A 25,621-nucleotide genomic window follows, 5' to 3' on the forward strand; every position below is an offset into this window, starting at 1 on the left:
AAATTCTTTGTCTATAAGTAAAAGTCCTGTATTCAACATTTACCTGAGCAAAAGTACATACGGATACGTGTAGGCATCAAAATGTACTTAAAGTACCAAAAGTAAAACTACTCATTACGTACAATGTTTCCATTTTTCAGTTTTCAACATGTATACAAATCTTTTGAAATAACAGATCTACAAGCTCCCAACGCAAACTTGTAGATCGGGCTATTTTCAAAGAGCCAAATATAAAATAGGACTCAAGTGGTTAATGCATGGATAACAATCTAACTCTATAAAGTAATCAGTGACTTACGTTTTCAAATTGTAATGGAGTAAAAGTAGAATATTTGCCTGTAAGATATAGTGGACTAGAAGTAAAATTGGGAATACTCCAGTATTAAAGGAGAATTTTGGACTAAGTTTTTCTTACCTTTTCTATGATGTTAAAGAAAAATGTCATAACTCCATCCCGGGTCCGCCACTGCTTAAAACGTGCACGGATAGGCCTTGCGCTAGATCGCATATTTTAATAGCTTTTTTTTTTTTTTTTTTTTTAGAGATGACGTTCATAGTGACAGAACACTATGCAAAAAAAAAAAAAAAATCTAAGTCTCGCTAGACGAGATTGTTTTGTCCTGTATTGCACCAGTCCTGTTGTAAACTGCGCTCCACTGTACCAAACCAAATTCATAACATGTTTACATGTCATGGCAATAAAGTCTTCTGATTCAGAGTCACTTGTAAATAGTTTTTAAAAAAAGAGTTTGTTTAGTTTAACTAAACTGCCTATCGCTAATATGAGTTAATGATTGTTGGCAGGTATGCTACAACACCCGTGTCAATACAAACCTTATGAGCTATGGGATCTAGACTCAACTGAACCCTCAGGCGTCCGTAGCATAATCATCAAATAAATTAAAACACAAATTAAGAAAATCACTTTATTCAAAACAAAAACAAAAATATTAAAAACAATCATCCAAGTCCTTCATTACATTACCAAGAGGAAAATATATATTTTTGGCATAATCCCTCCAGTGTTGTTTTTATAAACCCATATTCACAAATCACAATTCCCCCACTGTAGTAAAAAATAATAAAATCCACCTCAGGTTGTTTTCATCACATTAAAAGGGTGTAAAGGAGGAATTAATCGTGTGAATAAATTAATTCATCAAGGCATATTCACGACAATACAATCATGCTGTCAATTGGTTTCCGCTTCCACCGCAAAGTTGTCGAACTGGGCCCGTTCAAACGAGTGTGTTCCTATGGCTGCCCAGCCGTGGTTGGGTGACACTACCACAGCATTCTTCCACAGGGGATAACCATTCAGCAAGACTGAGGCATACTGGCCCTGGAAGGAAGGATGGAAGCAAGGAAGGAAGGAAGGAAGGATGTAAATTTAATTGTGACATTTAACCACATTAACCCTAGCGTCCCTATTCTGGGGCGACCGTTCAGAATAGCTGATCTACAAGCTCACGTGTCACGTTGTCACACGTTGTGATCTTGTAGATCAGCTATTTTCGGCAAGAGATTTGGTGTTGAGTGAAAAAATATATAGTATAGAGCAGAGCCATTCACGGAGAGTTACGTCACCTCCGTCCACTTCTTCGGGCCAGGTCTTCTACATAGCCTTCTATTGGCGAATAGTGACAAAGCTCTAAACCGGAAGTTTACAGAATGCTATGGGTGTTTGTAACTATTTCTTAGTTTACATGAAACACGTGACCGACGCTGTTTCGGCCCCCTCAGTGGCGGAACTCAAAACTCAAAGTAATATAAGGTTCTGGTACAGAGTGCTGGGGATGAAAGACAGGACTAAGTATATAGGGTTTAAGCAGTTAAGCCCTATACTTTGTTGTACGACAGACAGTGAAAATGACTCATCTAAAAAGGTCACAACGTGTTACGATGTGATGAGTTGTCAGCTTGTAGATCTGATGATGTGATCTGATCTGTCATTTTTTAGGACTTTTTTGAAATTGTCGTCTACATTCCCAAAATAGACTCTACTCTACACAAAGCTGAAAGGCATGTTCAATGTTCAATGAACATGGAAATGTCTTGATGAGTGGATATATACAATATTTATAAAAACACATATATAGCAATGTAGAGTTGCAGAAATGTATCGATTTAGTTGTTAACTATTAAATCTATTTTGATAATCAATAATCAGCTTGAGTATTACAAATGAAACAAAAGTAACAATTCTCCGATTCCAGCTTCTTAAGATGTAAATATGTTCTGGTTTGTTTACTCCTCTATGACAGTAAACTGTACCATATATGTATATGGGTTGTGGACACATTATATTTTAGTCTGGCAATTTATAGACGAGACAAATAATCCATTACTCAAGAAAATAATCAGATTAATCAACAAATGGAAATTATTGTTAGCTGCAGCCATAAAAAAAAACAATGTGGGGATAAGTACAAAGTGCAGAGAACGCCACTTAATTTACTAAAAAGCATGACACTGAAACATTTAACCCATTCAGACGCATCTCTGTCATTTTAGATTTCTTTGGCTATTCAAAAATAGTAGATCTACAAGCTCATTGCGGCACCTATTTTTGAATAGACAAAGAAATCTAAAAAGACACCGATGTGTTCCCGGATTGAATGGGTTAATTGTTAAAGTGGTGGAATGTACTGTAAATAAAAGACAATTTTAATTCCAACAACAAAACGCAAAACAAAACAAAAAAAAACAGGAACTGGCCATGAGTGGTTTATGAACTTACGTTGACTGTGAGTGTTAACGTGTGCCAACCATATGCTCTGGTGCCAGACAGGCCCTCAGCAAGCACAGTCTGACCCGCTGATGAGGGAAGAGAGGAGCACGGTGTTAATCATTCATCAAAAGTGTGAATGTTGATCAAAGGATGCACCCCGTGATGCAGAACATCACCGTTCAGTCTGGAATGAATGCAAGGCTTGGACTTTCTTTGTGCAAAGTCTGATAAACCAAAATGTATAACCAGTGGCGGAAAAAGCATCTTTTACTAAAATAAAAGTATCAATTACTGTAGTGCGGAAATACTCTGTTAGAAGTGAAAGTCAGGCAAATCTGCAAAGTAACTAGTAACTAAAGCTGTCAAATAATTGTAGTGGAGTAAAAGTCCAATATTTGCCTCTGAGATGTAGTGGAATAGAAGTAAAAGTACTGAAAAAGGGATATACTCCAGTAAAGTAAAAAAAATCCTCAAAAGTGTACTTAAGTACAATACTTGAGTAAATGTACTTAGTTACTTTACACCACTGTTACTAACCAATGTCATTGGTGACTTTGTAGGTGCCATCTGCGAAAACCCAGAAGAAAATTCCCCTGGCGCTGCGGATGGACTGGCCCCCTTTGTCCACCCTGGCAGCAATGAACACGCCGCCAGTCTTGACAGTTTCCATGAAAACATCACATGAGACAGTCAGGTTCTGCCTGAAACACAAGGTGAACATGGACAAAGTCTGAGTTAGATACAAAGTGCAGAGAATGTAAAAACAAACCATGTAAGATTATATACCTGGTGCAGTCTACTCATGTACATGAGCACACTGCAAGACTGGGTTTACAACATGCACACGGCTGCAAACTTGAGTTTAAACAATGCTCAATCTTTAAACATGTTATTCAACACGACAATTAAACACAATGCAATGCACTTAAGGTCAGATTTAATTTCGATCAAATTTAACATGAATTAAGGCCAAGTGCTCAATATAGAATGGATATAATCTATAATATAAAGTTCAAGTTGAGTTATTCCACGGCCGATAGCAACAAAATGGCGATTGTGGTTCCGGTGAATAGAAGAGACCCTAGGGTGGCACTTCGTCCCACGTTTTCTGCTCGTCTGATCTACATATGAAACCAGGAATCTGTTGCGTGCGTGCGTGCGTGCGTGCGTGCCCTTATAAGCAGAGGTAACCGACGTCATAGTACTGACATCATCGATGACTCACATCATAGTCTGACCTCCGTTTACTCAGATAAAGGGTAAAGGAGCTCGCTGGCATGTTAGTTTGCCCCGACACCCGTTTGTGGTCTGTGACTGCTTAACATGTTATACTCTAAGATAACACATGATTAATTACCAGAGGTTTATTTATTTTAGAATTGTGTGTCAAATAACGTTAGAGAAGTAGCTGTGTGTCTTTAAGCCCTAACCCCACTCTGGCCATGTCCATGCCGCCCACTCCCATCCCTGCAGACACATACAAGGGTTGGCTTTTCAAATGGACCAACTACGTGAGAGGCTACCAGCGACGATGGTTTGTTTTGATCAACGGCCTCCTGTCTTATTACAGGACCCAGGCGGAGATGGGTCACACGTGCCGGGGCGCCATCATTCTGACCAGGGCCAACATTGCGGTGGAAGACTCCTGCAACTTTGCCATTTCCAATACCGGTGCGGAGACCTACCACCTGAAGGCCAGCTCGGAGGTGGAGCGCCAGCGCTGGATCACAGCCCTAGAGCTGGCCAAGTTCAAAGCTGTCCACATGCAGGCCGAGTCCGATGACTCGGGTGACGATTGTCCCACACAACCCCATACCGCAGGAGACGGCAGAGGCAGCCCTAACTCTGAGCTCCCGTGGACACTACGCATGCTGGCCAGTAAGGTGGAGGACCTCAGCACCTGCAACGACCTCATTGCCAAACACGGCTCTGTCCTGCAAAAGGTATTGTCGGAGCTGGAGGACATTGGCGAGGGAACGGACACGGGAGACAAGCTCAGACAGGTGACGGAGAGAGCCACGCTGTTCAGAATCACCTCCAACGTCATGATCAATGCGTGTCGGGACTTCCTGTCCTTGGCCCAGAGCCACAGTGGGCACTGGCAGAAGGCCCTGCAAGCAGAGAGAGACCAGAGGGTGAGACTAGAAGACACTCTGGAGCAGCTAGCCAAGCAGCATAACCACTTAGAGAGAGCCGTCAGAGGAGCTACAGTATCGCCCCCTTCACTCAGTGACCCTGTCGTGGACAGCAAGGGTTCTGGCAGTTCAGGGGAGGGCAGTGATGAGGATGACGAGAATGAGTTCTTTGATGCCATGGAGGACCCAGTAATCATCACTGTCCCTGCCGACCCTAAATACCACGGGAGGTCGGGCGATAATGTCAGTGGGACAAGCAGCGAGCTTGTAATGGACGACCAGTCGCTTGGTGAGCAGTCTTTGTCCACCAACCAGGAGTCCCAGGAGTCCCTGTGGCCCCTGGAGGTGGAGCCCGTGAGACAACGGCGGACACGTATCCCGGACAAACCCAACTACTCCCTCAACTACTCCGTCTGGAGCATCATGAAGAACTGCATGAACAAGGACCTCTCCAAGATCCCCATGCCTGTGCAGTTCAACGAGCCCCTCTCCATGCTGCAGCGTCTGTCCGAGGACCTGGAGTACCACGAGCTGCTGGACAAGGCCGCCAAGTGTCAGGACTCCCTGGAGCAGATGTGCTACGTGGCCGCCTTCACCGTGTCCTCGTACTCCACCACCGTGTACCGCACGGGCAAGCCCTTCAACCCCCTGCTGGGAGAGACCTTTGAGCTGGACCGGCTCCGAGAGTGCGGTTACCGCTCGGTCTGTGAACAGGTGAGTCACCACCCCCCTGCCGCTGCCCACCACGCCACCTCCGAGAGAGGCTGGACCCTCAGACAGACCATCACCATCGCCAGCAAGTTTAGAGGAAAGTATTTGTCCGTCATGCCTTTGGGGCCCATCCAATGCTTTTTTGAGAGGAGCAAAAATCACTATTCTTGGAAGAAAGTCACCACCACAGTACATAATATCATTGTGGGACGACTGTGGATCTACCAGTCAGGAGAGACAGAGTTGGTGAACCACAGGACAGGAGACCGTTGCCACCTCAAGTTCGCTCCATACAGTTACTTCTCCAGAGACATTAACAGAAAGGTGACAGGTGTAGTGACGGATAAGGACGGTATGGTCCATTATGTGCTGTCAGGAAGCTGGGGTGAGAAGATGGAGTTTTCCAGGGTGGTGCAAAAGAGTGAAGGAGAGAACAACACTGAAGGCAAACCGAGAACCGTCTACAAGACGCTCAAAGCCAAAGAACTGTGGAAGATGATTCCTCTGCCCGAGGGAGCGGCGAACATGTACCACTTCTCCTCGCTGGCGCTGACGCTCAACGAGTCCGAGGAGGGCGTGGCGCCGACGGACAGCCGGAGGCGGCCAGACCAGAGGCTGATGGAGGCCGGTCAATGGGACAGTGCCAACACCGAGAAGCAGAGGCTGGAGGAGAAGCAACGCATCGCCTGTCGGAAGAATGAGAGGAACTACAACGCAGCGTGGTTTGAGAAGACTGACGATCCCATATCTGGAGAGTCCATGCACATTTACAAAGGCGGTTACTGGGAAGCTAAGGACCAAGGCAAGTGGGATGTGTGCCCTGACATCTACTCATTACCAAATCATATCACACCCTCTTCCACTGAGAAAAGTGAATGACCTGGATCTAGGACCCGAGAAGAGGGCCAGAAGCACTCTCCATTAAATCAACCAGAATGGGCGGAGACAAGCTCGGCCTAGATGTTTCTAATCTTTCTGCAGAGACAAACAGTGCCCCCCCCCCCCCCCGCATTAGATATGGATACATGGTTTAGCAGGTGGTTGGAGGGCATCAGAAAAAAGATGCAATGCAAGTTCCTGGACTTGGTTTTGTGTCTTCATTTTCTAGATGAAAGTGACCCAGCCACCCAGCATTTTGGTTGGTGTTAAGGTCTGTTTATATGGGCTTCTTTTTCCCTTTCTCGGTCCAGGGCTCCATGGTGGAACTAGTTGCAGTTGGGTCAATGATGCGGCCCCATTTAATAATGCTTCTTTGTTTACATTAGGGTGTTTAGATTTGTCCAGGACATCCAATCACTTCATGTTGTCTGTGGGATGAATTGCAGCCTCAATAATAAATGGTGCTACATAGCGGTTTGTCAATACAGTATATGAACAGAGTAGCCATATGCTCCTCCTACTAGGGGTGGGGGGAGTACCTTCACAACAAAATGAAAAATAATACAATTAAAATAACAATTTCAAATTAAATTATAAATTAAGCGTTTAACCTGTTAAACTTAACGGTTGAAAAGTTAACCATTAACATCCTCAGCTCCTACATTAGACTGAAATGTGTGTACTAACCATTTTTTATTGATGCTACTGCACCTGCTGAAAATGTTAATAGTACCGCCATAATTAATGATTTTATCATTATGGAAAAAAACTAAAACCCTAGAAAGGGGCACTCCTCAAAGTGCAAACATATTCGCCAGGCTGGGTTGCCAAGCCAGAGGCACCTCAACATGTGATTCCAATGTGGGGTTCTTTGAATGCTGCATTCATGATACTAATTTTGGAAGCCAATTACAGGCAAACCTTAAGGAATATCTAAACCCCCTTAGACACTCATTGTCACATGACTCTGGAGATCATGTGTACCTAATCTGGTGAAAGAAAACATGTTACTGCAACACAGAGTATACTGTAGCATGTGTGGTGCATGGCGCCCTATGGGTTTAATTGAAATTGCTTTTGGTTGTTTAGAGGCACCTCAATGTGTGATTCAAATTTGGATCGATCGGATGATGCATTATAGGCCCCTCCCGCAAAATGTGGATGGCAATCAGAGTAGAATATGAAAAATCTGAATGATATGTTTATCACATGACTCCAGAGATAATGTGTAGTGAATGGAGTAGAAGCAAAATAGTAGCAAAAAGGTGTGTTTTGAAGAAAATGCATGTGGCCTATATGGAGATGCCTCATAATCCAACAAACTCAGGGTATTTTCGAATGTTTTTTTTATTGAAAGACCTAAGGTCAAGAGTTTGGGCCAAAACGTAAAGCAGCCTGTTATAGAGCCAGGCTGATTTGAAAACTTTGAGGTGGAGTGTCTTCCTTGGCCTACTGGCAGGGTGCACGAAAGGTTTGACACTGATCAGTGCAGCGGTTTCTGAGATCAGCTGCACACAGACAGACAGACAGAGGCCTTCCGGTCTGGCAGAGATAAATAATGATAACACTAGCATTGCTACGAATTGCTCATAAACTTATATTCTTCTGGACATTTTAACAGTCCTACAGTAATTCAATCCTAAAGCTGTGTAGTCTTTAATTAGAGGATAGCAAATTACCGTTCAAATTTTAACAGTCAAGCAATAGCATGCTTTGAAACGTCACAGAACGATACCATTGAGACAGCTTGGTTTTCAAGTGTGTTGTGTGAACTGGCTTTTCCAGAATTCAGCTGAATTAAATACCATGGAAACAAAACTTGCTTGACAATTCTATTACACAGCAGTAGGGATGCAACAGTTAATCAAACTAAAATTCTATCAATAATCGATCCCTATTTTGAGCAAGTCAGTTATGGGCAAAAAATAGTGAAAAAAGCGTTGTGAGCTTGTACTGCAGATCGGCTCTTGACTATTTTTGCATGATGCCATTGTGCGACAAGTGTAAAATAATACTTAAGTGGTTAATCAATTAGTTCATATAATATAGTAACATGATGATATAAAAATTCCAAACATATTTAAAAGACCGCTTCAAGATTATTTGATTAATCGGAAAAGTTATTGATAGAATAATCATTACGAAAATAATCAATAGTTGCGGCCCTATACATCAGGCATCTCTTTTAGTCACTTCAGTCATCTACCTGCAGTGGTCAGACTGGTTGTATCAAATACATATTATGTATATCTGCTGTGAGGCAGAAACCAGCTATGTCCAAAATATAAACTTTTCAGGAAGAAAAAAAAAAAAAACGTGTTTTTAGAACAACATGATACTGCCTCATCAAAGTTGGTATGGTGACTTTATAATGTACATTGTCAGATACTTGAATGTGTCCTTATATTATAATCACTTTACCCAGATACAGCTCAAGTGGAGGTTTTTGACCATTAATGTTTTTTTCAGTCTGACTTCGTCATTCTAATCAATGATGGAAAAAACTATTATTAGGTTAGGAGGTTTAGTAAGAAGCGCTTTTTAATACTTTTCATTGGTTCAATATTTGTAAAACCCAGACACAGACGTAAAGGGGTTTCAATAGCAATGATTTATAAACAAAATAAAAAAGTTGAAAAATTGAGGTGGTGATGCTGGTTTCTGCCCGACAGCAACAATATATAAAAACTGATCCCAACAGATCTGTCTTCCCAGAATCCCGCAGTGCCGGGACACTGTGATCGTCTCACCACTTGAAGTCTCCTATGACGCTGATGGTCTGATCGGCGTCTGTTGCCCAAGTAACAGGCCTCTCGGTGAGCACCTGGCGCAGGGTGAAGACGTGCGGCCCAGGGTCCGTCAGGTTCATGTAGTACTCGAACACACCCGTCTGGTCGGCAAAGTCCGGGGCCTCTGAGAAATCCGGATTGGCTACAGAGGGTTGACATAATTGGGGAATTGGAGAGGGAAGGAAAGTTGTTAGATTTAGAGGCCCATTTATGTCACCTTTGAGCATACATACCATCTGTGATAAAATAAACTCGTAACTGTACTATGTGCCTAATGCCAAAGTTCTTTAGTAGATTCTTACGTCATTGCTCAAGATATACAGTAGCATATAGCACATATATTGTATTGTCAAGAAGTATAAAATCAGGCATTCATTCATGAATAAAACTGAGATTTTTGTTTCTGCCCGAGTGATGATATCAAAATATGTATTGCTTGTGTTTTTTTCAAAGTGAAGTCCTTACCAACGTTAAAATCATCCTTATAGACGTTGGGGAAGCGTGCGGAAGGAGGAGGGTCAGGGTAACTCCCTTTCTGGCCTGTCGTGATGGTGGTGAACGTGTAAACTTCGTCCACATCCAGACTCAAGGTGAACAAGCCGTCCAGAAGCTGCCACAGCCGCCATGAACAGAAAGAGGACAAGTAAAAAGTCACAGTAGGAACATCGGTAAAACGTTTGCATACTTGGTGTGAACTATGGCAGAGGACAGGTACTACGCAGAGCTCGTTCTCAGACAACAGAGGGAGGTGTCACAAGGCTTTTCGTCAGAGGGGTTTTGCTTTAGATCACTGGTTCTCAACATCGGCTCCGCGGACCAACAGGATTCCAAATGGACCCTCTTATGGGTCTGTAACTCCGAGTGTACAAATGGAACCAAATGGACTCTTATGGGTCTGTAACTCCGAGTGTACAAATGGAACCAAATGGACTCTTATTGGAACTTATTGGAACTCCCAGAGTTAAATAAAATATACTGAGGATTTTACAGTGTAGATTGTGGTCCCGGAGATAAAACAAAATGTTATCAAATGAGGTTCTGTGGCCTAATGCCTATCAAACTGGGGGCCCTTGAAACAATAAAGGTTGAGAATCACTGAACTGAGCCATACTGTAGCCCCATTCTCAGTTCTTGTGTAACCCAGAGAGTGCACAAGTGGGACAAAATGTATCCGCATGAGTCCATTTGGTTCCATTTGTACACAAGTTTCAGACCCATAAGGGTTGAGAACCAGTGCTTTAGGCCTTTAAACGCAGTCTCACGGGCGAAGTTCAAAGCAGCTTGCATTCTCGTAAGCATTTCTCGTACGCATTTACGGTGACCTTTACCTTCAGCGGGGGGAGCTTCTTGAAGAAGGTGGGCTTCTTTGTCTTGAAGTCGAACCTCGACTGCCACACTTGGAGCTCCTTGATGGATGCCTGCAAGCAAAAAGAAGAACGCTTGCATAAAACGGCACGCGTCAATCAACAACTTCCCACAGTCTGACGGAGATCAGAGAGATACCTACAAAGGAGCCCTTCAGCTGGAATGTTGCATTCTGGGACGTGACATTGAAGGGCAGGAGCGGAGGTCTTATGCAAACTGAATGATCATGAGTCTGTTAAGAGGGAATGAAAGAAACAAGAAAGCATTATGAACCCTGTGTGTTTGTGCAATATCTTGACATTGGAACACAAATTGGTTTTCTTGGGTAACACATTTAAATTATTATTCTTTCAATGAGGAGACATTTGTATATACGCTACACAACAAGCATGTGTATACGAAATTATGAAATTAACTGAAATACGGATACAGAAGATAAATTGCGTGAAAAGACCAAGGACTGCCCCTGAAAGCCATCTCTGGGTAGTGTCAATAAATGTGGGCAATGTAATAACACACAACTTAAATACAAATTCTCTGATTTAAATCTCCAATGTAAACTTAACTTATCTGCAGCCACTGGGGAGGCAGTCTAGCTTATGTCATGAACACTAGAACTATGCTAAGGTTGCACACAAAAAAACAGAGACAAAACTGTTCAGATTACATCTCTATTTGTCTTTTTACTAAATACTTGATTGTCTACTATGTTCTCATAATCCTTGGAGTGTGTATTTAAAGATTCTGCCTGGTACCAGGCTGTGTGTGCCAGAGTGTGTGTGTGTGTGTGTGTGTGTGTGTGTGTGTGTGTGTGTGTGTGTGTGTGTGTGTGTGTGTGTGTGTGTGTGTGTGTGTGTGTGTGTGTGTGTGTGTGTGAGACAGCACAAAGCATTCAAATGATTAAAAACAACAACAACATCTAAGACATTCCACAAATGCTTGTTTAAACAGTAGTGTTTTTAAGCGGTTCTTAAAAATGTCCATAGAGGCTGCAGCTCTCAGGACCTGTAGATGGGCATTAAGGCATTATCACATTCACTGCCAAGGACGACTTTTTTTTCAAAGGCCCCCCAGAATGCCAAAGACAACTTTTTAGTTTTCAAAAATTATATTATTTAATCCCCAGAGCAAGCAGACAGGCTCTATTAGCTCAGTGATAAAAAATATCAGCACTTGCGCAGGATACCGGGTTAAAATCCAGGGCAGAACATGAAAGTTACATCGTTCAGCTTTAATTGAGAAAAATATAACTTACCATGGTTTCAATAACAACAGTGAGGTTTCCTTTGCCGTCAGTCAGAGCCACATAACTTCCACCGTGCGCTAGATGTCCCACAGTCTGCAGGTAGGTCCATCCTGGCTGGGTGAACTGGGTAGTGTGGGCTGGAGGTAGAAAATATAGTACAAACATTTGACACACCGCATTGTTTCAACGGATATTACGCGCTAACCATTATGAATCCTAGCGTCCCTATTCTGGGGGCGAAAATAGTAGATCGCAACGTGACGTGTATTTGCAATGTGCAACTCTATTATTAATTAATTTCTTAGCAATAATTATATCATTACGTTTAGGGGTATATATATATATATGTGTATATATATGTGATGTGTGTGTGTGTGTGTGTGTGTGTGTGTGTGTGTGTGTGTGTGTGTGTGTGTGTGTGTGTGTGTGTGTGTGTGTGTGTGTGTGTGTGTGTGTGTGCGTGTGCGTGTGTGTGCATGTGCGCGCATGTTTGTGTGTGTATCGATTATCGATTACATTGATTAATTCAATTAACTGTAGCACCCCCCTATCAAGATTCACAGGAATAACATGGCTGTCAAGACCTGTAATCCAGATGGGAGATTCCACCACATAGCTGCCACTCCACGGCTCCTCTGCCGTCATCAGCCCATCTCTGCCAAACGGTAGGTCCTCGTAGTAGCTGGCAACCAGGTTCCATGATATAGTTCTGGAAACAACAACACCACAAATGTCAGTGAGATGCAGTTTTAGACTGGGGTTTTATCTGCATATTAAATCTGTTAACTTAATCATTACAGTTGGTGTAAGGGATATTTTTGGTTAAATCAAAATATTTCTGGTTAAACAGTTAAAGCTGTTTATTATTATTTAGCTTTTTACCCCTTTTTCCTCCCCAATTTAGTCATTATGCCAATTAATTCCTCCCCACACACATTTGTGTGTTGTCATACTGACTCACCCGCCAGTGAGGAGCCCCCAACGGGAGGACGTAGAGCCTGCGTCCTACTCCTCCCGCTCAACACTCCCTGCTGACAGGTGCCGCCCCAGCCCGTAGAGAAATCACCCTTCCCACCCGGCTTCCCTCCCCCGAACACGGACCAATAGAAAAGCTCTGATAGTAATCATTGCTATAGAGTGTTTATTCAGTAACATGGGTCTCCCCATCTCTCCAGTTCTTTAGTAAACAGAAAATGCATTCTCAGGTGAGTCACCAATTTCATTCAATCTGAGAGAACCCAAGTATTCTCTTCACTAAACAGCTGGAGAAATACTCTAAAGCAATGATTACTGTGGGAATATAGAGCTATTTATTTATTATTTTACAAACAAATATTATTTACAACTCCTTCAATACAAAATGTCACTTTCTGTGAGAAAGAAGCTTCCAACCTTGCTTATTTTGGAGAAGAGGTGTAAGAAATATCGTTACAGAAGTGCCACAGGAAAAACCTGAGAACCATTGTTGTTGCTGTCATTTTCAATTTGTTATGTAAGAGTTTCTACCTCATCTTCCCATTTTCATTGCATATATCCTTTGATGATTGCATCGTAACACAACTTTACAGCGGGTTATAATGATAGGCAGCAGTCACGCTGAATGCTTGCCTGTTTACAGTATGTGTGTGAGTGCAGTTTCCGTGTGATATCTGCCGACCAAAATAAGATCTGTCTACTATTGTATTATATGTGCATTTTGAACACTTGTTTACAACTTGTCCAATAAAAGGGATTGTGGCTAGGACACAGAGTAAAGGGCAGTCCACACAAACTATAAATATATAGTTTTAAGAATCCTTCTGACCCAAGTGGACGTCCACACCACAACTATAACAACAAGAGTGGTGAACTTTTTAGTTATAATTATAGTTATAGGGCTTGGTGTGGACGGCCCTTAACCACACACACCCTAGCCAAAAATAGTCGCTCTACAGGCTCACAACGCGTCACACCATTATGAGCTTGTAGATCAGCTAATTCCGGGAAGATATTTAGTGTAGAGGTAAAAAAAAAAAAAAAAAGCGGGGGCCGAGTATGGAGCCCTGCGTGACTCTGGTCAACTAGTGTATCCTTGCTGTCGGGCAGAAACCTTGTATCTCCATATTTCAAATTTTTCACGTTTTCTTTTTGTAAATTCATGCCCTACGTCATCATAAAAGAGTGTCACACAAAAGTAGTGAAAATATCAGGTCTAAAAGTTCACAACTGCTAACTTGTAGATCGGCTATTTCCACTATTTGAACCCGTTTAGACCTGTTGTAGCTATTCATTGTTAACACCTTTCAAGCCGGTAACGCCTCTGTGTCATTTTAGTTGTTGCTATACAGTATATTGTCTGTCGGGTGGGAACCTCATATGTCCAAAACGGTTACTTTTCAGGATTCAAATTAAAAAATAGCCAAAATAGCAGAGCTTGTAGATCTGCTACTCTTCTTTTTTTTCAAATATATTTTTGGGACTTTAATCACAGCGTACAGTGGAGATGGACAGGAAACAGGGAGCGAGAGATGGGGAGAGACATGCAGCAAAGCCCGTCGTTTTGTGTGACATCAAGTAGGGCGTTAATTTACAAAAAAACACAAAAAGTTAGAATATGGAGATAAGAGCTTTCTGCCCGACAGCAACAACACAGTGTTACACAGTGTATGACAGTACCTGGTGCACTTACGCAGTCATGAGTCCGTTGACGTAGTTCTGGTTGAGGATGCGCGCCCAGCAGCCTCCACCCACCTCGTCGTTGAAGGTGCTGTAGTCCTCCGACGACCACAGCTTCTTCTGGGTCTTCAGGGCCGCCATCACCGTAGTGGTGCCTGGGTAGTGGGCCCTGGCAGGGGAAACACGCACGCCACGCCGCACACACACACACAAACGCACGCACACACGGACACACACACACGCAACTCAACATCTAAAGATAATATAGCTAATTATATTCTAACTTTTACAACTGTTACAATTTAAAACAAGAGTGTTAACATAGCAACTTTGACCATTTTTTAAATGGTACCTATGATTTATTTATGTATTCACTTATTTACCAAATATCTATTTTTGGACAAAAACACAGATTTTGTAAGATGAGGCGACGCACCCAAAGATAAATAGTGGTATTGCAAGTTATTCCAACAGTATATTACACAAGCTAGCACAACATGACAGTTTGCAGATATAGACTGTGCACTCAAATAAAAAAAAGGAGTAACAGAGTTTTAGCATTTGCACGTAATCAAACATCAAAATACAATATCTAACAGGCAGCGAAACATCAGGTTAGAGATGCCGAGATGCTCAAAGTGCGGCGACGTTAGTGCCCAAAGTTAAGATGGACGGAGAGACAAACGAGACAATTGGGTGCATATAGGTCCATTCACAGGCACAGAAAGGGATCCTACCCTATCACGTCTACAGCTGTGCTGAGCTCCTGGTCTAGCAGCAAATACAGGGAAATGGGCTCCCACAGGTTATCACTGGCTATGATTCTGACCCTCTCCAAGCCACCCTTATCCAGAGTGTACCGCAGCAGCTAGCATACACAGCCACAGTGAGAGGCAAGATACAGAGGAGAGACAATGATTGAGAAGGGAGAAGTGAAAGCTTTGACTTTAGGTTACAGGGATGAGACGATAATCGTTATTATCGTGATAGAAAACCGCTCACAGTAATCGCATGCAACACGTTGTGAGCTTGTAGATCGGCTATTTTTGGTGAACGTTCCCCCCCAGAATAGGGATGCTGGGGGTTCAAGTGGTTAACAAAAGTGGCATTTTAAGTTTTAACCCATTAAGACCTGGAACTGTGTCATTTTTAGATTTGAGCTAAAAAGCATTATTTTACACTTTGGGCTTTTCAAAAATCGTGAAAATGTGTGCAAATCTTTGAATATTATATTTTCAAAGTGAACATTTTTAACTCAAATCGTTGCTTCTGGGGGTCCCTTGAACAACATATTTTGATGGGGGTCCGCGGCCAAATACATATCATTTTGGGGGTCCTTGACATGAAAAAGATTGAACACCACTGATATAGAAACATAGGTTTTTCAGAATACTGTTGAGATTTAGGAGACATGTAGAATCGGCTTCAGGTCTCAATGAGTTAAGCATATTTTGATTATCACGATAATATCGTTAATCTTTTTCCCACAATAATTGTGACGTGTCATTTTCATATCGTCCCATCCCTAATAAGATATTAGCTACTGATGAGTAAAAATCGTGTATCTGTACTGTAATCACAATACCATGCGGTGACAAAAAACAACTGTGGCATGCACACCATCACGATATAAAAAAGCATGCACAGTTGCAGGTTATGATGTATTATAAAAAGTATTACAAAAACAGCCACAAACATTCAGCTATGTCTTGATCCACAAAAGATAAGTATAACTTCCTCATTGCCCAAAGTCCAATCTGCTAAACGACTCAAATGACGCACCCACGAGTCACGATAACCGCATGACAAAACCCTTTAGATTCAGAGCATCACAAGATCTAGAAATGAGTAGTCACTAGTCAGGACTCACAATGACGTTAAGTGATTATCAAAGTGAGTGATATTGGCTTGTAGGATTCAAAGCACGGATTTCGGTGTGACGCCTTGTGACTGCCTCTGAGCATGCCGAATTCCCATCTTTTACTTACCCAACCACCTCAACGGCATCGTTGAGGTAGGGGTCAACGGTCATGGCGTTGGAGATGCTCCAATCGCCGTCCGCCGCGATGATGCCAATCTCTGTTAGGCCCACTTTGTCCAACGTGTCCCGCAGCACCTTAGTGACAAATGACATGCCCTCAAGCGAACGCAGCTAACGGGAGTTGTTCTTTCATGTGGAATAGAACCAAATGTTGGTGGCTGTTTTTATTTGTATTTTTCTGTTTAAAAAACACAAAGCTATTCTATGCTGTACGGTGAAATATTATGATTACATCTATGGGGAAAAGAATATATTACAGGGTGATATGTTTACCTTTATGTACTTGCTGTCAAAGTTCCGCTCGTTCCAAATCTAGATTTGATGAAAGGGTATTTTAGTTAATTTTCAGGGGGACAAGTTCTTAATGTCCACAATAATGAGAGTTTGTACATATGATATCCAGAAATACACACCCCGATATAGTCAATATCCAGATCATGGTACTGCTTGGCTCCAATGATCCAGGACACCACATAGGAGGCAGTGATGTCGGGGAAGTCGTAAGGCCAGTTCGTCCCATGACCTACCCAACCAGGGAAGGCCCACGGCAAACCTGAACGCACACACACATGACAACGTGCATGTTTCATCTACAAATGCCGGAATTCATCCACAAAAAAAAGAGACACCAGAGGTGGCACTAGGTCAGACAGAGAGGACTGCGAGCGAGGTTCACCATAGATAGACGGACCACCTTTGGACAAGATGTCCTCTCCATTAACATAATTCACTGCCAGAATGTAGCCATTGACGGACATATCCGTGATTTAAAATGCACCCCTTTTTTTTTTCCAACTCCAGAACCCAAGATAACGTGATCCGAAGATGTACTGCTCCATTCACTTCCTGGTTAACTTATTGCTTTAAAATCCTGTATCTCGGCTCCTGTGTACAGGATAGACAAGTGAAATTGGGAGAAGACGAAATTAGAGTTGGAACACTATAAAATGTAAGACAAATTTGTTTCTCTCACCTGATTGGATGAAATAATGTCCCACCTTTCTGTTTACAAAAGAGCTGGAGATACTGGGAGTCCCCCGTTACTGAACCAACACTCTAGTCTATAGCAAATGATTACAATCGGAATATAGAGCTTTAATCTTCTCAAGTTGGGGTATGTATGAACATAGGCAACAACCTGCAGAAGACTTTTTTTCTTTTTCTTTTGCCAACCTATTAGTGTGATGTTTGGATTCCTCTTCTTAGCTTCTTTCATAAGCCACCACTCGTATCCCCGGAAGAAGTTCTCATCATTCTCATAGTGCATGTGAGATGGCTCTGTTCCATCTGAAGAAACAATGATAAAAGTTCATTACTTTAACCAAGTGTGCTCACTGCTTAGATAGCATATATTGATAAATATATCATCACTTACTGTGTGTCTGGTGAAACAGTAAGATACTAGAATAAAGTCCATACTAAGATCAATACTAATTTAGTCATGGAGTATTTCACACACACCGTATAAATATCAATCAGGTCGATCTTATCCTTGAATACAATACAAGAAGAATCAACAGGGTTCACTCACAGGTACAAGCAGTGAAATGTTGGTGTGGCATGTTCCACAAGACTGTGCTAACAACAGCAATACATAAACAACAAGATAATACAAGTAGATTATGGCCAAAATACTGTAACTGTAATTTTGACATGAGTTTCCTTAGTAATGCTGACTGACTGTTAATGCTAACTGGATGTAAAATTGGTTGGTTAAGGCATGGTTTTGGTAGCTGGTGCATAGACCTCACCACCTAAACTCCAATACGCAGTCACTGGACCAACATATTATCATTCCAGATGCACACTTAATAAGCTTAAGAGTGGGGCTGGGCAATCGGAACAAAATTCAATATCACAATATTTTTGGACAAATATCTCAATATCGCTATTGTGACAACATTGTGGGTATTACTATTGGTGCTTTGACAAAATATTTACAATGAGATTTTTTGAGGAATGATAATCTGCAATGCCTATTATGTAATAATTAAGTGGGTAAAGGCTAGAACAGCCAGGTACGTTCAGAAATGTTGTCACTTTACTGTTTGCAGTTTATAAAACCAGGAAAAGACAACACTATCACAATACCCAAGATCCCAGACGGTATCTATTTTATTGCCTAGCCCTATTTCACAGTGCGGTGACCTCAGTCAGTGCATTATCATTTGACTAGATCCCTTAGTTTATGACATGCACAGTGGCCTCATAACCCACATACCTGCAGCTGCAAAACATACTATATTATGTCAGTGTCTACAAGTTAACTTTATCTCACCAGTAGTTTGAGCATCTCCTCCGATTTCCACCTTGAGTATGTGCAAAGCAGCCCCGAAGTTTGGCTGTAGAAATGAGATATGAGTAAAATACAAAAAATAAAAAACATAAGTTAAAAAAAAACTAAAATATTGTGATGCATGAATATTCACGTGGATCATAAAAGGCTGATCATCATACTGTACCTTGAAGAGGTAATCTAATATCTGGCTGCGGTATGGTTCGGCATAGTTGACAAGCAGACGAGACGTCGCCTGTATGGATGACAGACAGGGACATATGAATACATCTTGTGGTAATAATGTATACACCCTTACAAGTTACAATATAGGCATTTAACAGACGAGAGAACACACAGAGTACTTGAGTAAGAGTACAGATACTCCTTGGTCGCTCAGTCGCTCAGTCAAAATGTTACTCAAGTAAGAGTAAAAAAGGCATTGCTTTTAAATATACTTAAGTATTCCAAAGTACATGCTTTGAAAAATACTTAAAGTACAAGTAAAAGTAGAAGTACATTTCTTAATTTTTAGATCAATGAATTGCTGTAATGTTTTCACCAATAATTTATAGGACCTTGTAACTCTTGTTTCAGAGAAGTACTGTAACTCAGCACTGAAACCAGCACTGCATGCACTGATGTGCTTGTAGAACCACTTATACAAAGCCTGCAGAAACACCTATAAAAACATAGAAGTGACTGAGGAACCAGAACTAAATACTTTTACTCCTATACACCCATACAAGATGCAACAAAGAGGCGAGCGGAGGGGGAAGACAGAAACACGGCTAGTGTTAGGCCAATTGCATTTTAGGGAAGACAAGAAAACAGCCAACCTAAAGGCCAAACCGCACTAAGGCAATTAGTCGCAACTCCTTGCAACAAAATCGTTTTAAGGTCAACCGCACCAATGCAACTCCTTGCAACTGCCATTGGGCGTAATGGTTGCAAGTAGTTGCAAGTAGTTCCATGTTGCAAGGAGTTGCATGGCGAATCATTGGCGTGGATGTGGGGTGGGCTTAAAAGTAGTTCTTGGAAATGTACTCAAGTAAGAGTAATAAGTATCAAAAAAATCTATCTAATACTCAAGTAAAGTACAGATCCTCAGAATCTGTACTCAAGTACATTTACTCCGTTACTGTCCACCACTGACAACTTCAGCTCTATTAAACTTGGCAGTTTGCAAATAGCAGATCTACAAGCTTAGAATGTGTAACGCATTGTGAGCTTGTAGATCTGCTATTTTCAAAAGATTTTTACAATCAAAAACTTGCTAAATGGGACCTTCTGAATAATGAGTACTTTTACTTTTAGCATTTCAAGTACATTTTGATGCCAATAATTTTGTACTTTTACTCAAGTAAAATGTTTAATTAATTTAAAGTACAGACTTTTACTTGTAACAGAGTATTTCTACATTGCAGTATTGATACTTCTGCTTAAGTAAAAAATGTGAGTACTTCTTCCACCACTGAGTGGTACTGTATAGATCAGTGGTTCTCAAAGTGGGGTCCAGGGACCCTCAGGGGGGCCTCCTTGAGGGTTTGAAATGGACACCAACAGGTCGCTATTATTGTTTCCATGCAGGTCTGGAACTGGAACTGCGTCCTTGGAATTAAAAAGTTGGATAACCACTGGTATAATAATAATAATTCAAAATAATAATAATAATATATCTTATTTATATTGCACTTAACATTTGAAACAAACAAAAGTGCTACAGTAGCCTACATAATAAAACAATCTAAACAAAAAAAGGAGGGTTTACATGTTTTTATGTAAACAGTAAACACACACTCAAAGTGTAGCCATGGTTCACATGACGCCCGTCTGTCACAAGCGTCATGGCGCAACTTCTTCCTGGTTTTTGAATTGTCACCATTTACAACCGGTACATCTACATAAACGTTCAGATTTCAAACATAAAGTGCTTACCCCACGGCCACGGATGTGACAAGTTAAAACGCCCGGGTCTAAGTACCCGTATATTCTGTATTGTTCAATAAAAAGCATTTTAATCCGATCGGCAGCCATTTTTTCATAGAGTTATTATGTATCGGAGTGTAATACACCTCCCGACCGAGAGGGTCGCGTAGTTGAAAGCATATGAAGCAAATGTTGAGAAAATGGCCACCGATCGGATTAAAATGCTATTTATTGAACAATACGGACGATACGGGTACTTAGACCCCAGCGTTTTAACTTGGTACGTCCACGGCCGTGAGGTAAGCACTTTACATTTGAAATCTGAACGTTTATGTAGATGTACGGGTTGTAAATGGAGAAAATTCAAAAAACAGGAACAAGTTGCGCCATGACTGTCATGATATGACCGTTATGTTTCAGGGGCTAACACAAATTGTAACCAGGAAGTGTGTTTATAAGGACAATAATCATTCTCAGTTCCTCACCCCTCCGCCGCTCAGACCTCCGATCCCGTCCAACACTCGTCCCAATCCACCCTTATCGTCCAACACGTAGCTCTCACATGTACACAACTGTAAGGATGAAGCCAGGAGGAATAAAGCTTTGATCAGAGCAGCTGATGAAGGGATCATCATCCTGTCCTCCTTCTGCTGCTGCTGCCAACTTCTACTAGTGTAACTGCGACCATAGAGTTATAATATATCTATTATCTAGAGGGCAAACGGCCTCGCCCACACTAATTCATTTCAATGAAATTTGCTCACAAGCGCATGTAGAACCAGGAAGTACCTGTACTTCCTGTAATGGCTCCAATGTCGGAGCCAATAGAGCATGCGTACTAGCGTTTCAGACGATAAAAGCATGCGCAGTAGCGTTTTAAACGCGAAGGTGTTGCAATCCCAGATTTGACCACCAGGCAACAGCAGCTTCACTGTTCTACCATGGTTCTGGGCTGCGACTCACTGTACGACTGAACGGCTGGGTTGCCAGGTTTGGCGAGAGAAACAAGCAACCAGGTATGTGAAAACAAGCCCAAAAGAAACAGTGGTGGAAGAAGTCACTCACACATTACTTATACTTAAGTAAAAGTATCAATACTGCAATGCAGAAATACTATGTTTCAAGTACAAGTCTGTTATTCAAAATATACTTGAGTAAAAGTACAAAAGTATTGGCATCAAAATGTACTTAAAGTACCAAAAGTACAAAGTACTCTTTACGCAGAATGTCCCATTTCAAAATGTATAAAAATCTTTTGAAAATAGCAGATCTACACGCTCACAAGGCGTTGCATCACGAAGCGTTGTGAGCTTGTGGACCGGCTATTTTCAAAAATAGCCAAAGTATGGGCTGAATGGGTAATGAGTTTTGTAATCAAAATTTACAAAGTAAGAAGTAACTAAAGTTCTCAAATAATTATAGCGGAGTAAAAGTATAATATTTGCCTCTGAGATGTAGTGGAGTAGAATTAAAAGTATTGAAAATTGGAAATACTCCAGTAAAGTAAAACATACCTCAACAGTGTACTTAAATACAGTAGGCTATTGAGTGTACTTACTCTACAGTCTACACCAATGATAGGGCAATATGGCCATAGCACGTACTTTAAACCTATATACTGCCTACGTTGAAAAAAATAATTAATTAAAACATTGAGAACAAGCCCAAATAAGCAATAACACTTTAGAAACAAGCCCATATAAGCAATTATACCTTAGAAACAAGCCCAAATAAACACTGCACTTTAGAAACAAGCACAAATAAACAACTACACTTTAGAAACAAGCACAAATAAACTACACTTTAGAAACAAGCCCAAATAAACAACTACACTTTGGAAACAAGCACAAATAAACAACTACACTTTAGAAACAAGCACAATAAAACGCAACTACCAATATTTACAAGCCCAATAATAAGCCCAAAGTCGCTTATAATAAGCCGACATGGCAACACTGTCCGGAGGTAGAGTCGTGTTTTCATTGGTTTGCTGGTCGTCAGAGAGACGATATTATAATCAGAATTGATATGAAATCTGCAGCAAGGCTGCAGCAAGAAATTGAAAACCAGGTTTACAAACATAAACCTCAAGGTGAATGACACTCTCATTTCATCCAAACGGGAAGTGAGTAAAATCCTCAACATATTCTTCACGACCGTGGCCTCAGAGTTAGTTGAAAAACTACCCCCTCACTCTGGGAGTCATGGTGGAGAGTATGTTGATTCATTTTACGATAAACAGGGTGTACGCAAAGATGATTTTAAACTCTCCCCTGTGTCAACAGATGAGGTGTTTAAAAAATTGAGTGCACTCCAACAACACAGAGCCACAGGTCCCGACAACATCCCCGCTAAATTTCTAAAAGACTCAGCCGCCTCCATTGCCCCAATCATTACCCACATAATAAACCTCTCCATCATACAGGGACGGGTCCCTAACGACTTCAAAAAAGCAAGAGTGACCCCTCTGTACAAAAAAGGAAACCAATTAGACCCTGGCAACTACCGCCCTATTTCTATTCTTAGCTCCATCTCGAAAGTCATGGAAAAAATAGTCTATGAACAGGTTGATAAGTACCTTGCCGAAAAAAATCTAATTTACGAATTCCAATCTGGTTTCAGAACAAACCACTCCACTGACACATGCCTTCTCTATTTGAACGACTCTATCAAACAAGATGTCGACAAGGGCAAATATTGCGGCATGGTCATGCTGGACCTCCAGAAGGCTTTTGACACCGTTAATCACCCAATTATGATCAATAAGCTCAAAGCAATAGGCTTTGATGACACGTCGGTGAACTGGATGAGATCCTACCTGGAAGGGAGGGAGCAAGTGGTGGAAGTAAACGGCACCCAGTCCCCTCCCCTCCCAGTGACTTGTGGTGTTCCTCAAGGAAGCATACTAGGACCACTACTGTTCCTGATATATGTGAATGATATGTCCTCAGCTTGCGACTGCAAACTGTTCCTGTTCGCAGATGACTCGGCTCTGCTGGTCTCGGACAGGGACAGGCTGCAGGTTGAGAAAACTCTCAGCACTGAACTCAACAAGATCTGCATCTGGCTCTCCGACAACAAACTCTCATTACACCTGGGTAAAACTGAATCCATCCTCTTTGGGTCCAACCCTAACCTTAGAAAGGCTGAGAGTTTCACGATCAAAGTGGGTGAAAATGTTATCACAAGAAAGGAGGAAATTACCTACCTGGGTTCCATCTTGGAGGCAAACCTCTCAGGTGACAAAAACGCTGAAAAGACGATCAAAAAGGTCCACAAAATAACACGGAGGATGTGGAGGCTTGTTCGTAAAGTCAGTAAGAATACTCTGAAGATTCTTGTAGGGGCCCTCATACAAGGTCATTATGATTATGCATGCACTTCGTGGTATCACAACACCTCCAAGGCCCTAAAAACAAGGCTCCAAACATCCCAAAACAAACTTGTAAGGCTACTTCTTGGCCTCAATTACAAAGCCCATCTAACCCATGCCCATTTTGCTAGGCTTGGATGGCTTAGGGTTGAGGACAGAGTACAGCAACTTGCTATGGGCCTGGTCTTTAAGATACACCACAACATTGGGATCCCCCTGTATTTGTCAAAATACTTCCAAAATGTTAATCAAGTCCATGATCATAACACCAGAGGCAGCTCCACAAACCATGTTCAACCCAGATTTGGCACAACAAAGGGAATGAACTCTTTCTCATGCTATTCATCTAAAATGTGGAATGCCCTACCAAAAGGAGTAAAGGAGTGTAAAACCCTACTTACTTTCAAAAATGCCCTAAAGATACACCTTCAGGAGGCTGCAATTCAAAAATGGCCCCTGTCCAAGTCCTAACCTACCCCATGTCCTAACCTAACCTACCCCCCCCCCTCTCTTTCTTTTTTGTACATATTTTTCACCCTTCATACTTCATACCAGTAACCTGTAAACTGATTGTATGACATTCTGTATAGTAGTGTGTATATCTGTCTGTCTCTTATATGTCAACATGATTTGTGTGCATGGGGATCTCATCTTAAACAAGCTACGTGCTTAACTGAGCTATCCAGTTTAGTAGACCTTGTATTGCGAATTTGTACTTCCATGTACTGTTATGTACTGCCATGTACTGTTCTCATGTCTTACTAAATAAAGTACATCAATCAATCAATCAATCGCTTGTCTGAGTACAATTTTGTGTAAACATCAGTTTAGACAATACGTTTAGTTACTAGTTGTATTAAATGTGATCTAGTAGATAAAAATAGACCTTAATGGAATCCACTCTGCTGAGCATAGGGTTTACAAGTAAAAGTCCGGTGGTCAAAATTTACTTGAGTAAAAGTACACTGTAGTAGTAAAGTATTGGTATCAAAATGTAGACTACTCAAAGACCCCATGGAGACTTGCATTCATAGATATGTTTTTGTCGCATTCCTCAGCTGATATTTTGGTGACCGGCAGTGTCTGCCCTGCATCAAATTATTGGTTTAGGAATGAGGCATAAATGACACCTTGCATCTCTGCACTGTATTACTGTCAGTTTTGCATTAACAACACACACGCACGCACGCACGCACGCACGCACGCGCACACACACACACACACACACACACACACACACACACACACACACACACACACACACACACACACACACACACACACACACACACACACACACACACACACACACACACACAGCAACAACAGCTACTGTAGCTGTGGTTGATGATTAGGAGCTTGTGCAATAAAGGAAGCAGTCACATGATGTCAGTGTTGTCCACACGATGAAAGCTTTCCCACACACACAAAGTAGCATGAATGCCTCACTTTGGCATAATGCCCCAAATCTCTCTTGAACCCTGGTCTCTTG

At 41.7% G+C, this 25,621-nt stretch overlaps 2 protein-coding genes across 3 annotated transcripts; one reads left to right on the top strand and one right to left on the bottom strand.

Moving 5' to 3' along the window:
- Window positions 1–912: 912 nt before the first annotated feature.
- galcb (galactosylceramidase b) lies at window positions 913–21,446 on the bottom strand. Of its 2 annotated transcripts, none has more exons than XM_084043848.1 (17): window positions 21,242–21,446; window positions 19,015–19,083; window positions 18,831–18,894; window positions 17,726–17,839; window positions 16,966–17,105; window positions 16,826–16,864; window positions 15,249–15,379; window positions 14,525–14,680; window positions 12,441–12,565; window positions 11,866–11,993; window positions 10,753–10,842; window positions 10,574–10,663; window positions 9,711–9,855; window positions 9,207–9,387; window positions 3,269–3,432; window positions 2,741–2,817; window positions 913–1,342 (listed from the first exon to the last, which is right to left on the bottom strand). In XM_084043848.1, the coding sequence occupies exons 1-17, from the start codon at window positions 21,389–21,391 to the stop codon at window positions 1,193–1,195; spliced, it is 2,013 nt and encodes a 670-aa protein (XP_083899974.1). In that variant the 5' UTR covers window positions 21,392–21,446; the 3' UTR covers window positions 913–1,192. The 2 variants fall into 2 exon arrangements, with proteins under 2 accessions (XP_083899974.1, XP_083899975.1); XM_084043849.1 differs by lacking the exon at window positions 15,249–15,379 and adding an exon at window positions 16,500–16,627.
- On the top strand, window positions 4,174–6,456 carry LOC311036862 (oxysterol-binding protein 1-like; the record flags this gene model as incomplete). Its single annotated transcript, XM_084045873.1, has 1 exon — window positions 4,174–6,456. The coding sequence occupies one exon, from the start codon at window positions 4,174–4,176 to the stop codon at window positions 6,454–6,456; it is 2,283 nt and encodes a 760-aa protein (XP_083901999.1).
- Window positions 21,447–25,621: the final 4,175 nt, after the last annotated feature.

The sequence above is a fragment of the Gymnoscopelus microlampas genome (assembly GCF_963454915.1).
Source record: "Gymnoscopelus microlampas genome assembly, chromosome: 20".
In the NCBI taxonomy this organism is placed as follows: Eukaryota; Metazoa; Chordata; class Actinopteri; order Myctophiformes; family Myctophidae; genus Gymnoscopelus; species Gymnoscopelus microlampas.

What these genes read in the sequence shown, in the direction of transcription:
- galcb (XM_084043848.1), bottom strand. Translation starts at nt 21,391, where the DNA reads ATGATGATCCCTTCATCAGCTGCTCTGATCAAAGCTTTATTCCTCCTG. An exon ending in ACAGCTGTAGACGTGATAGG is followed by an intron (nt 14,681 to 15,248) that starts GTAGGATCCCTT and finishes TTCCCCTGCCAG; the next exon opens with GGCCCACTACCCAGGCACCA. An exon ending in CTGTTGTTATTGAAACCATG is followed by an intron (nt 10,843 to 11,865) that starts GTAAGTTATATT and finishes CCCTCTTAACAG; the next exon opens with ACTCATGATCATTCAGTTTG.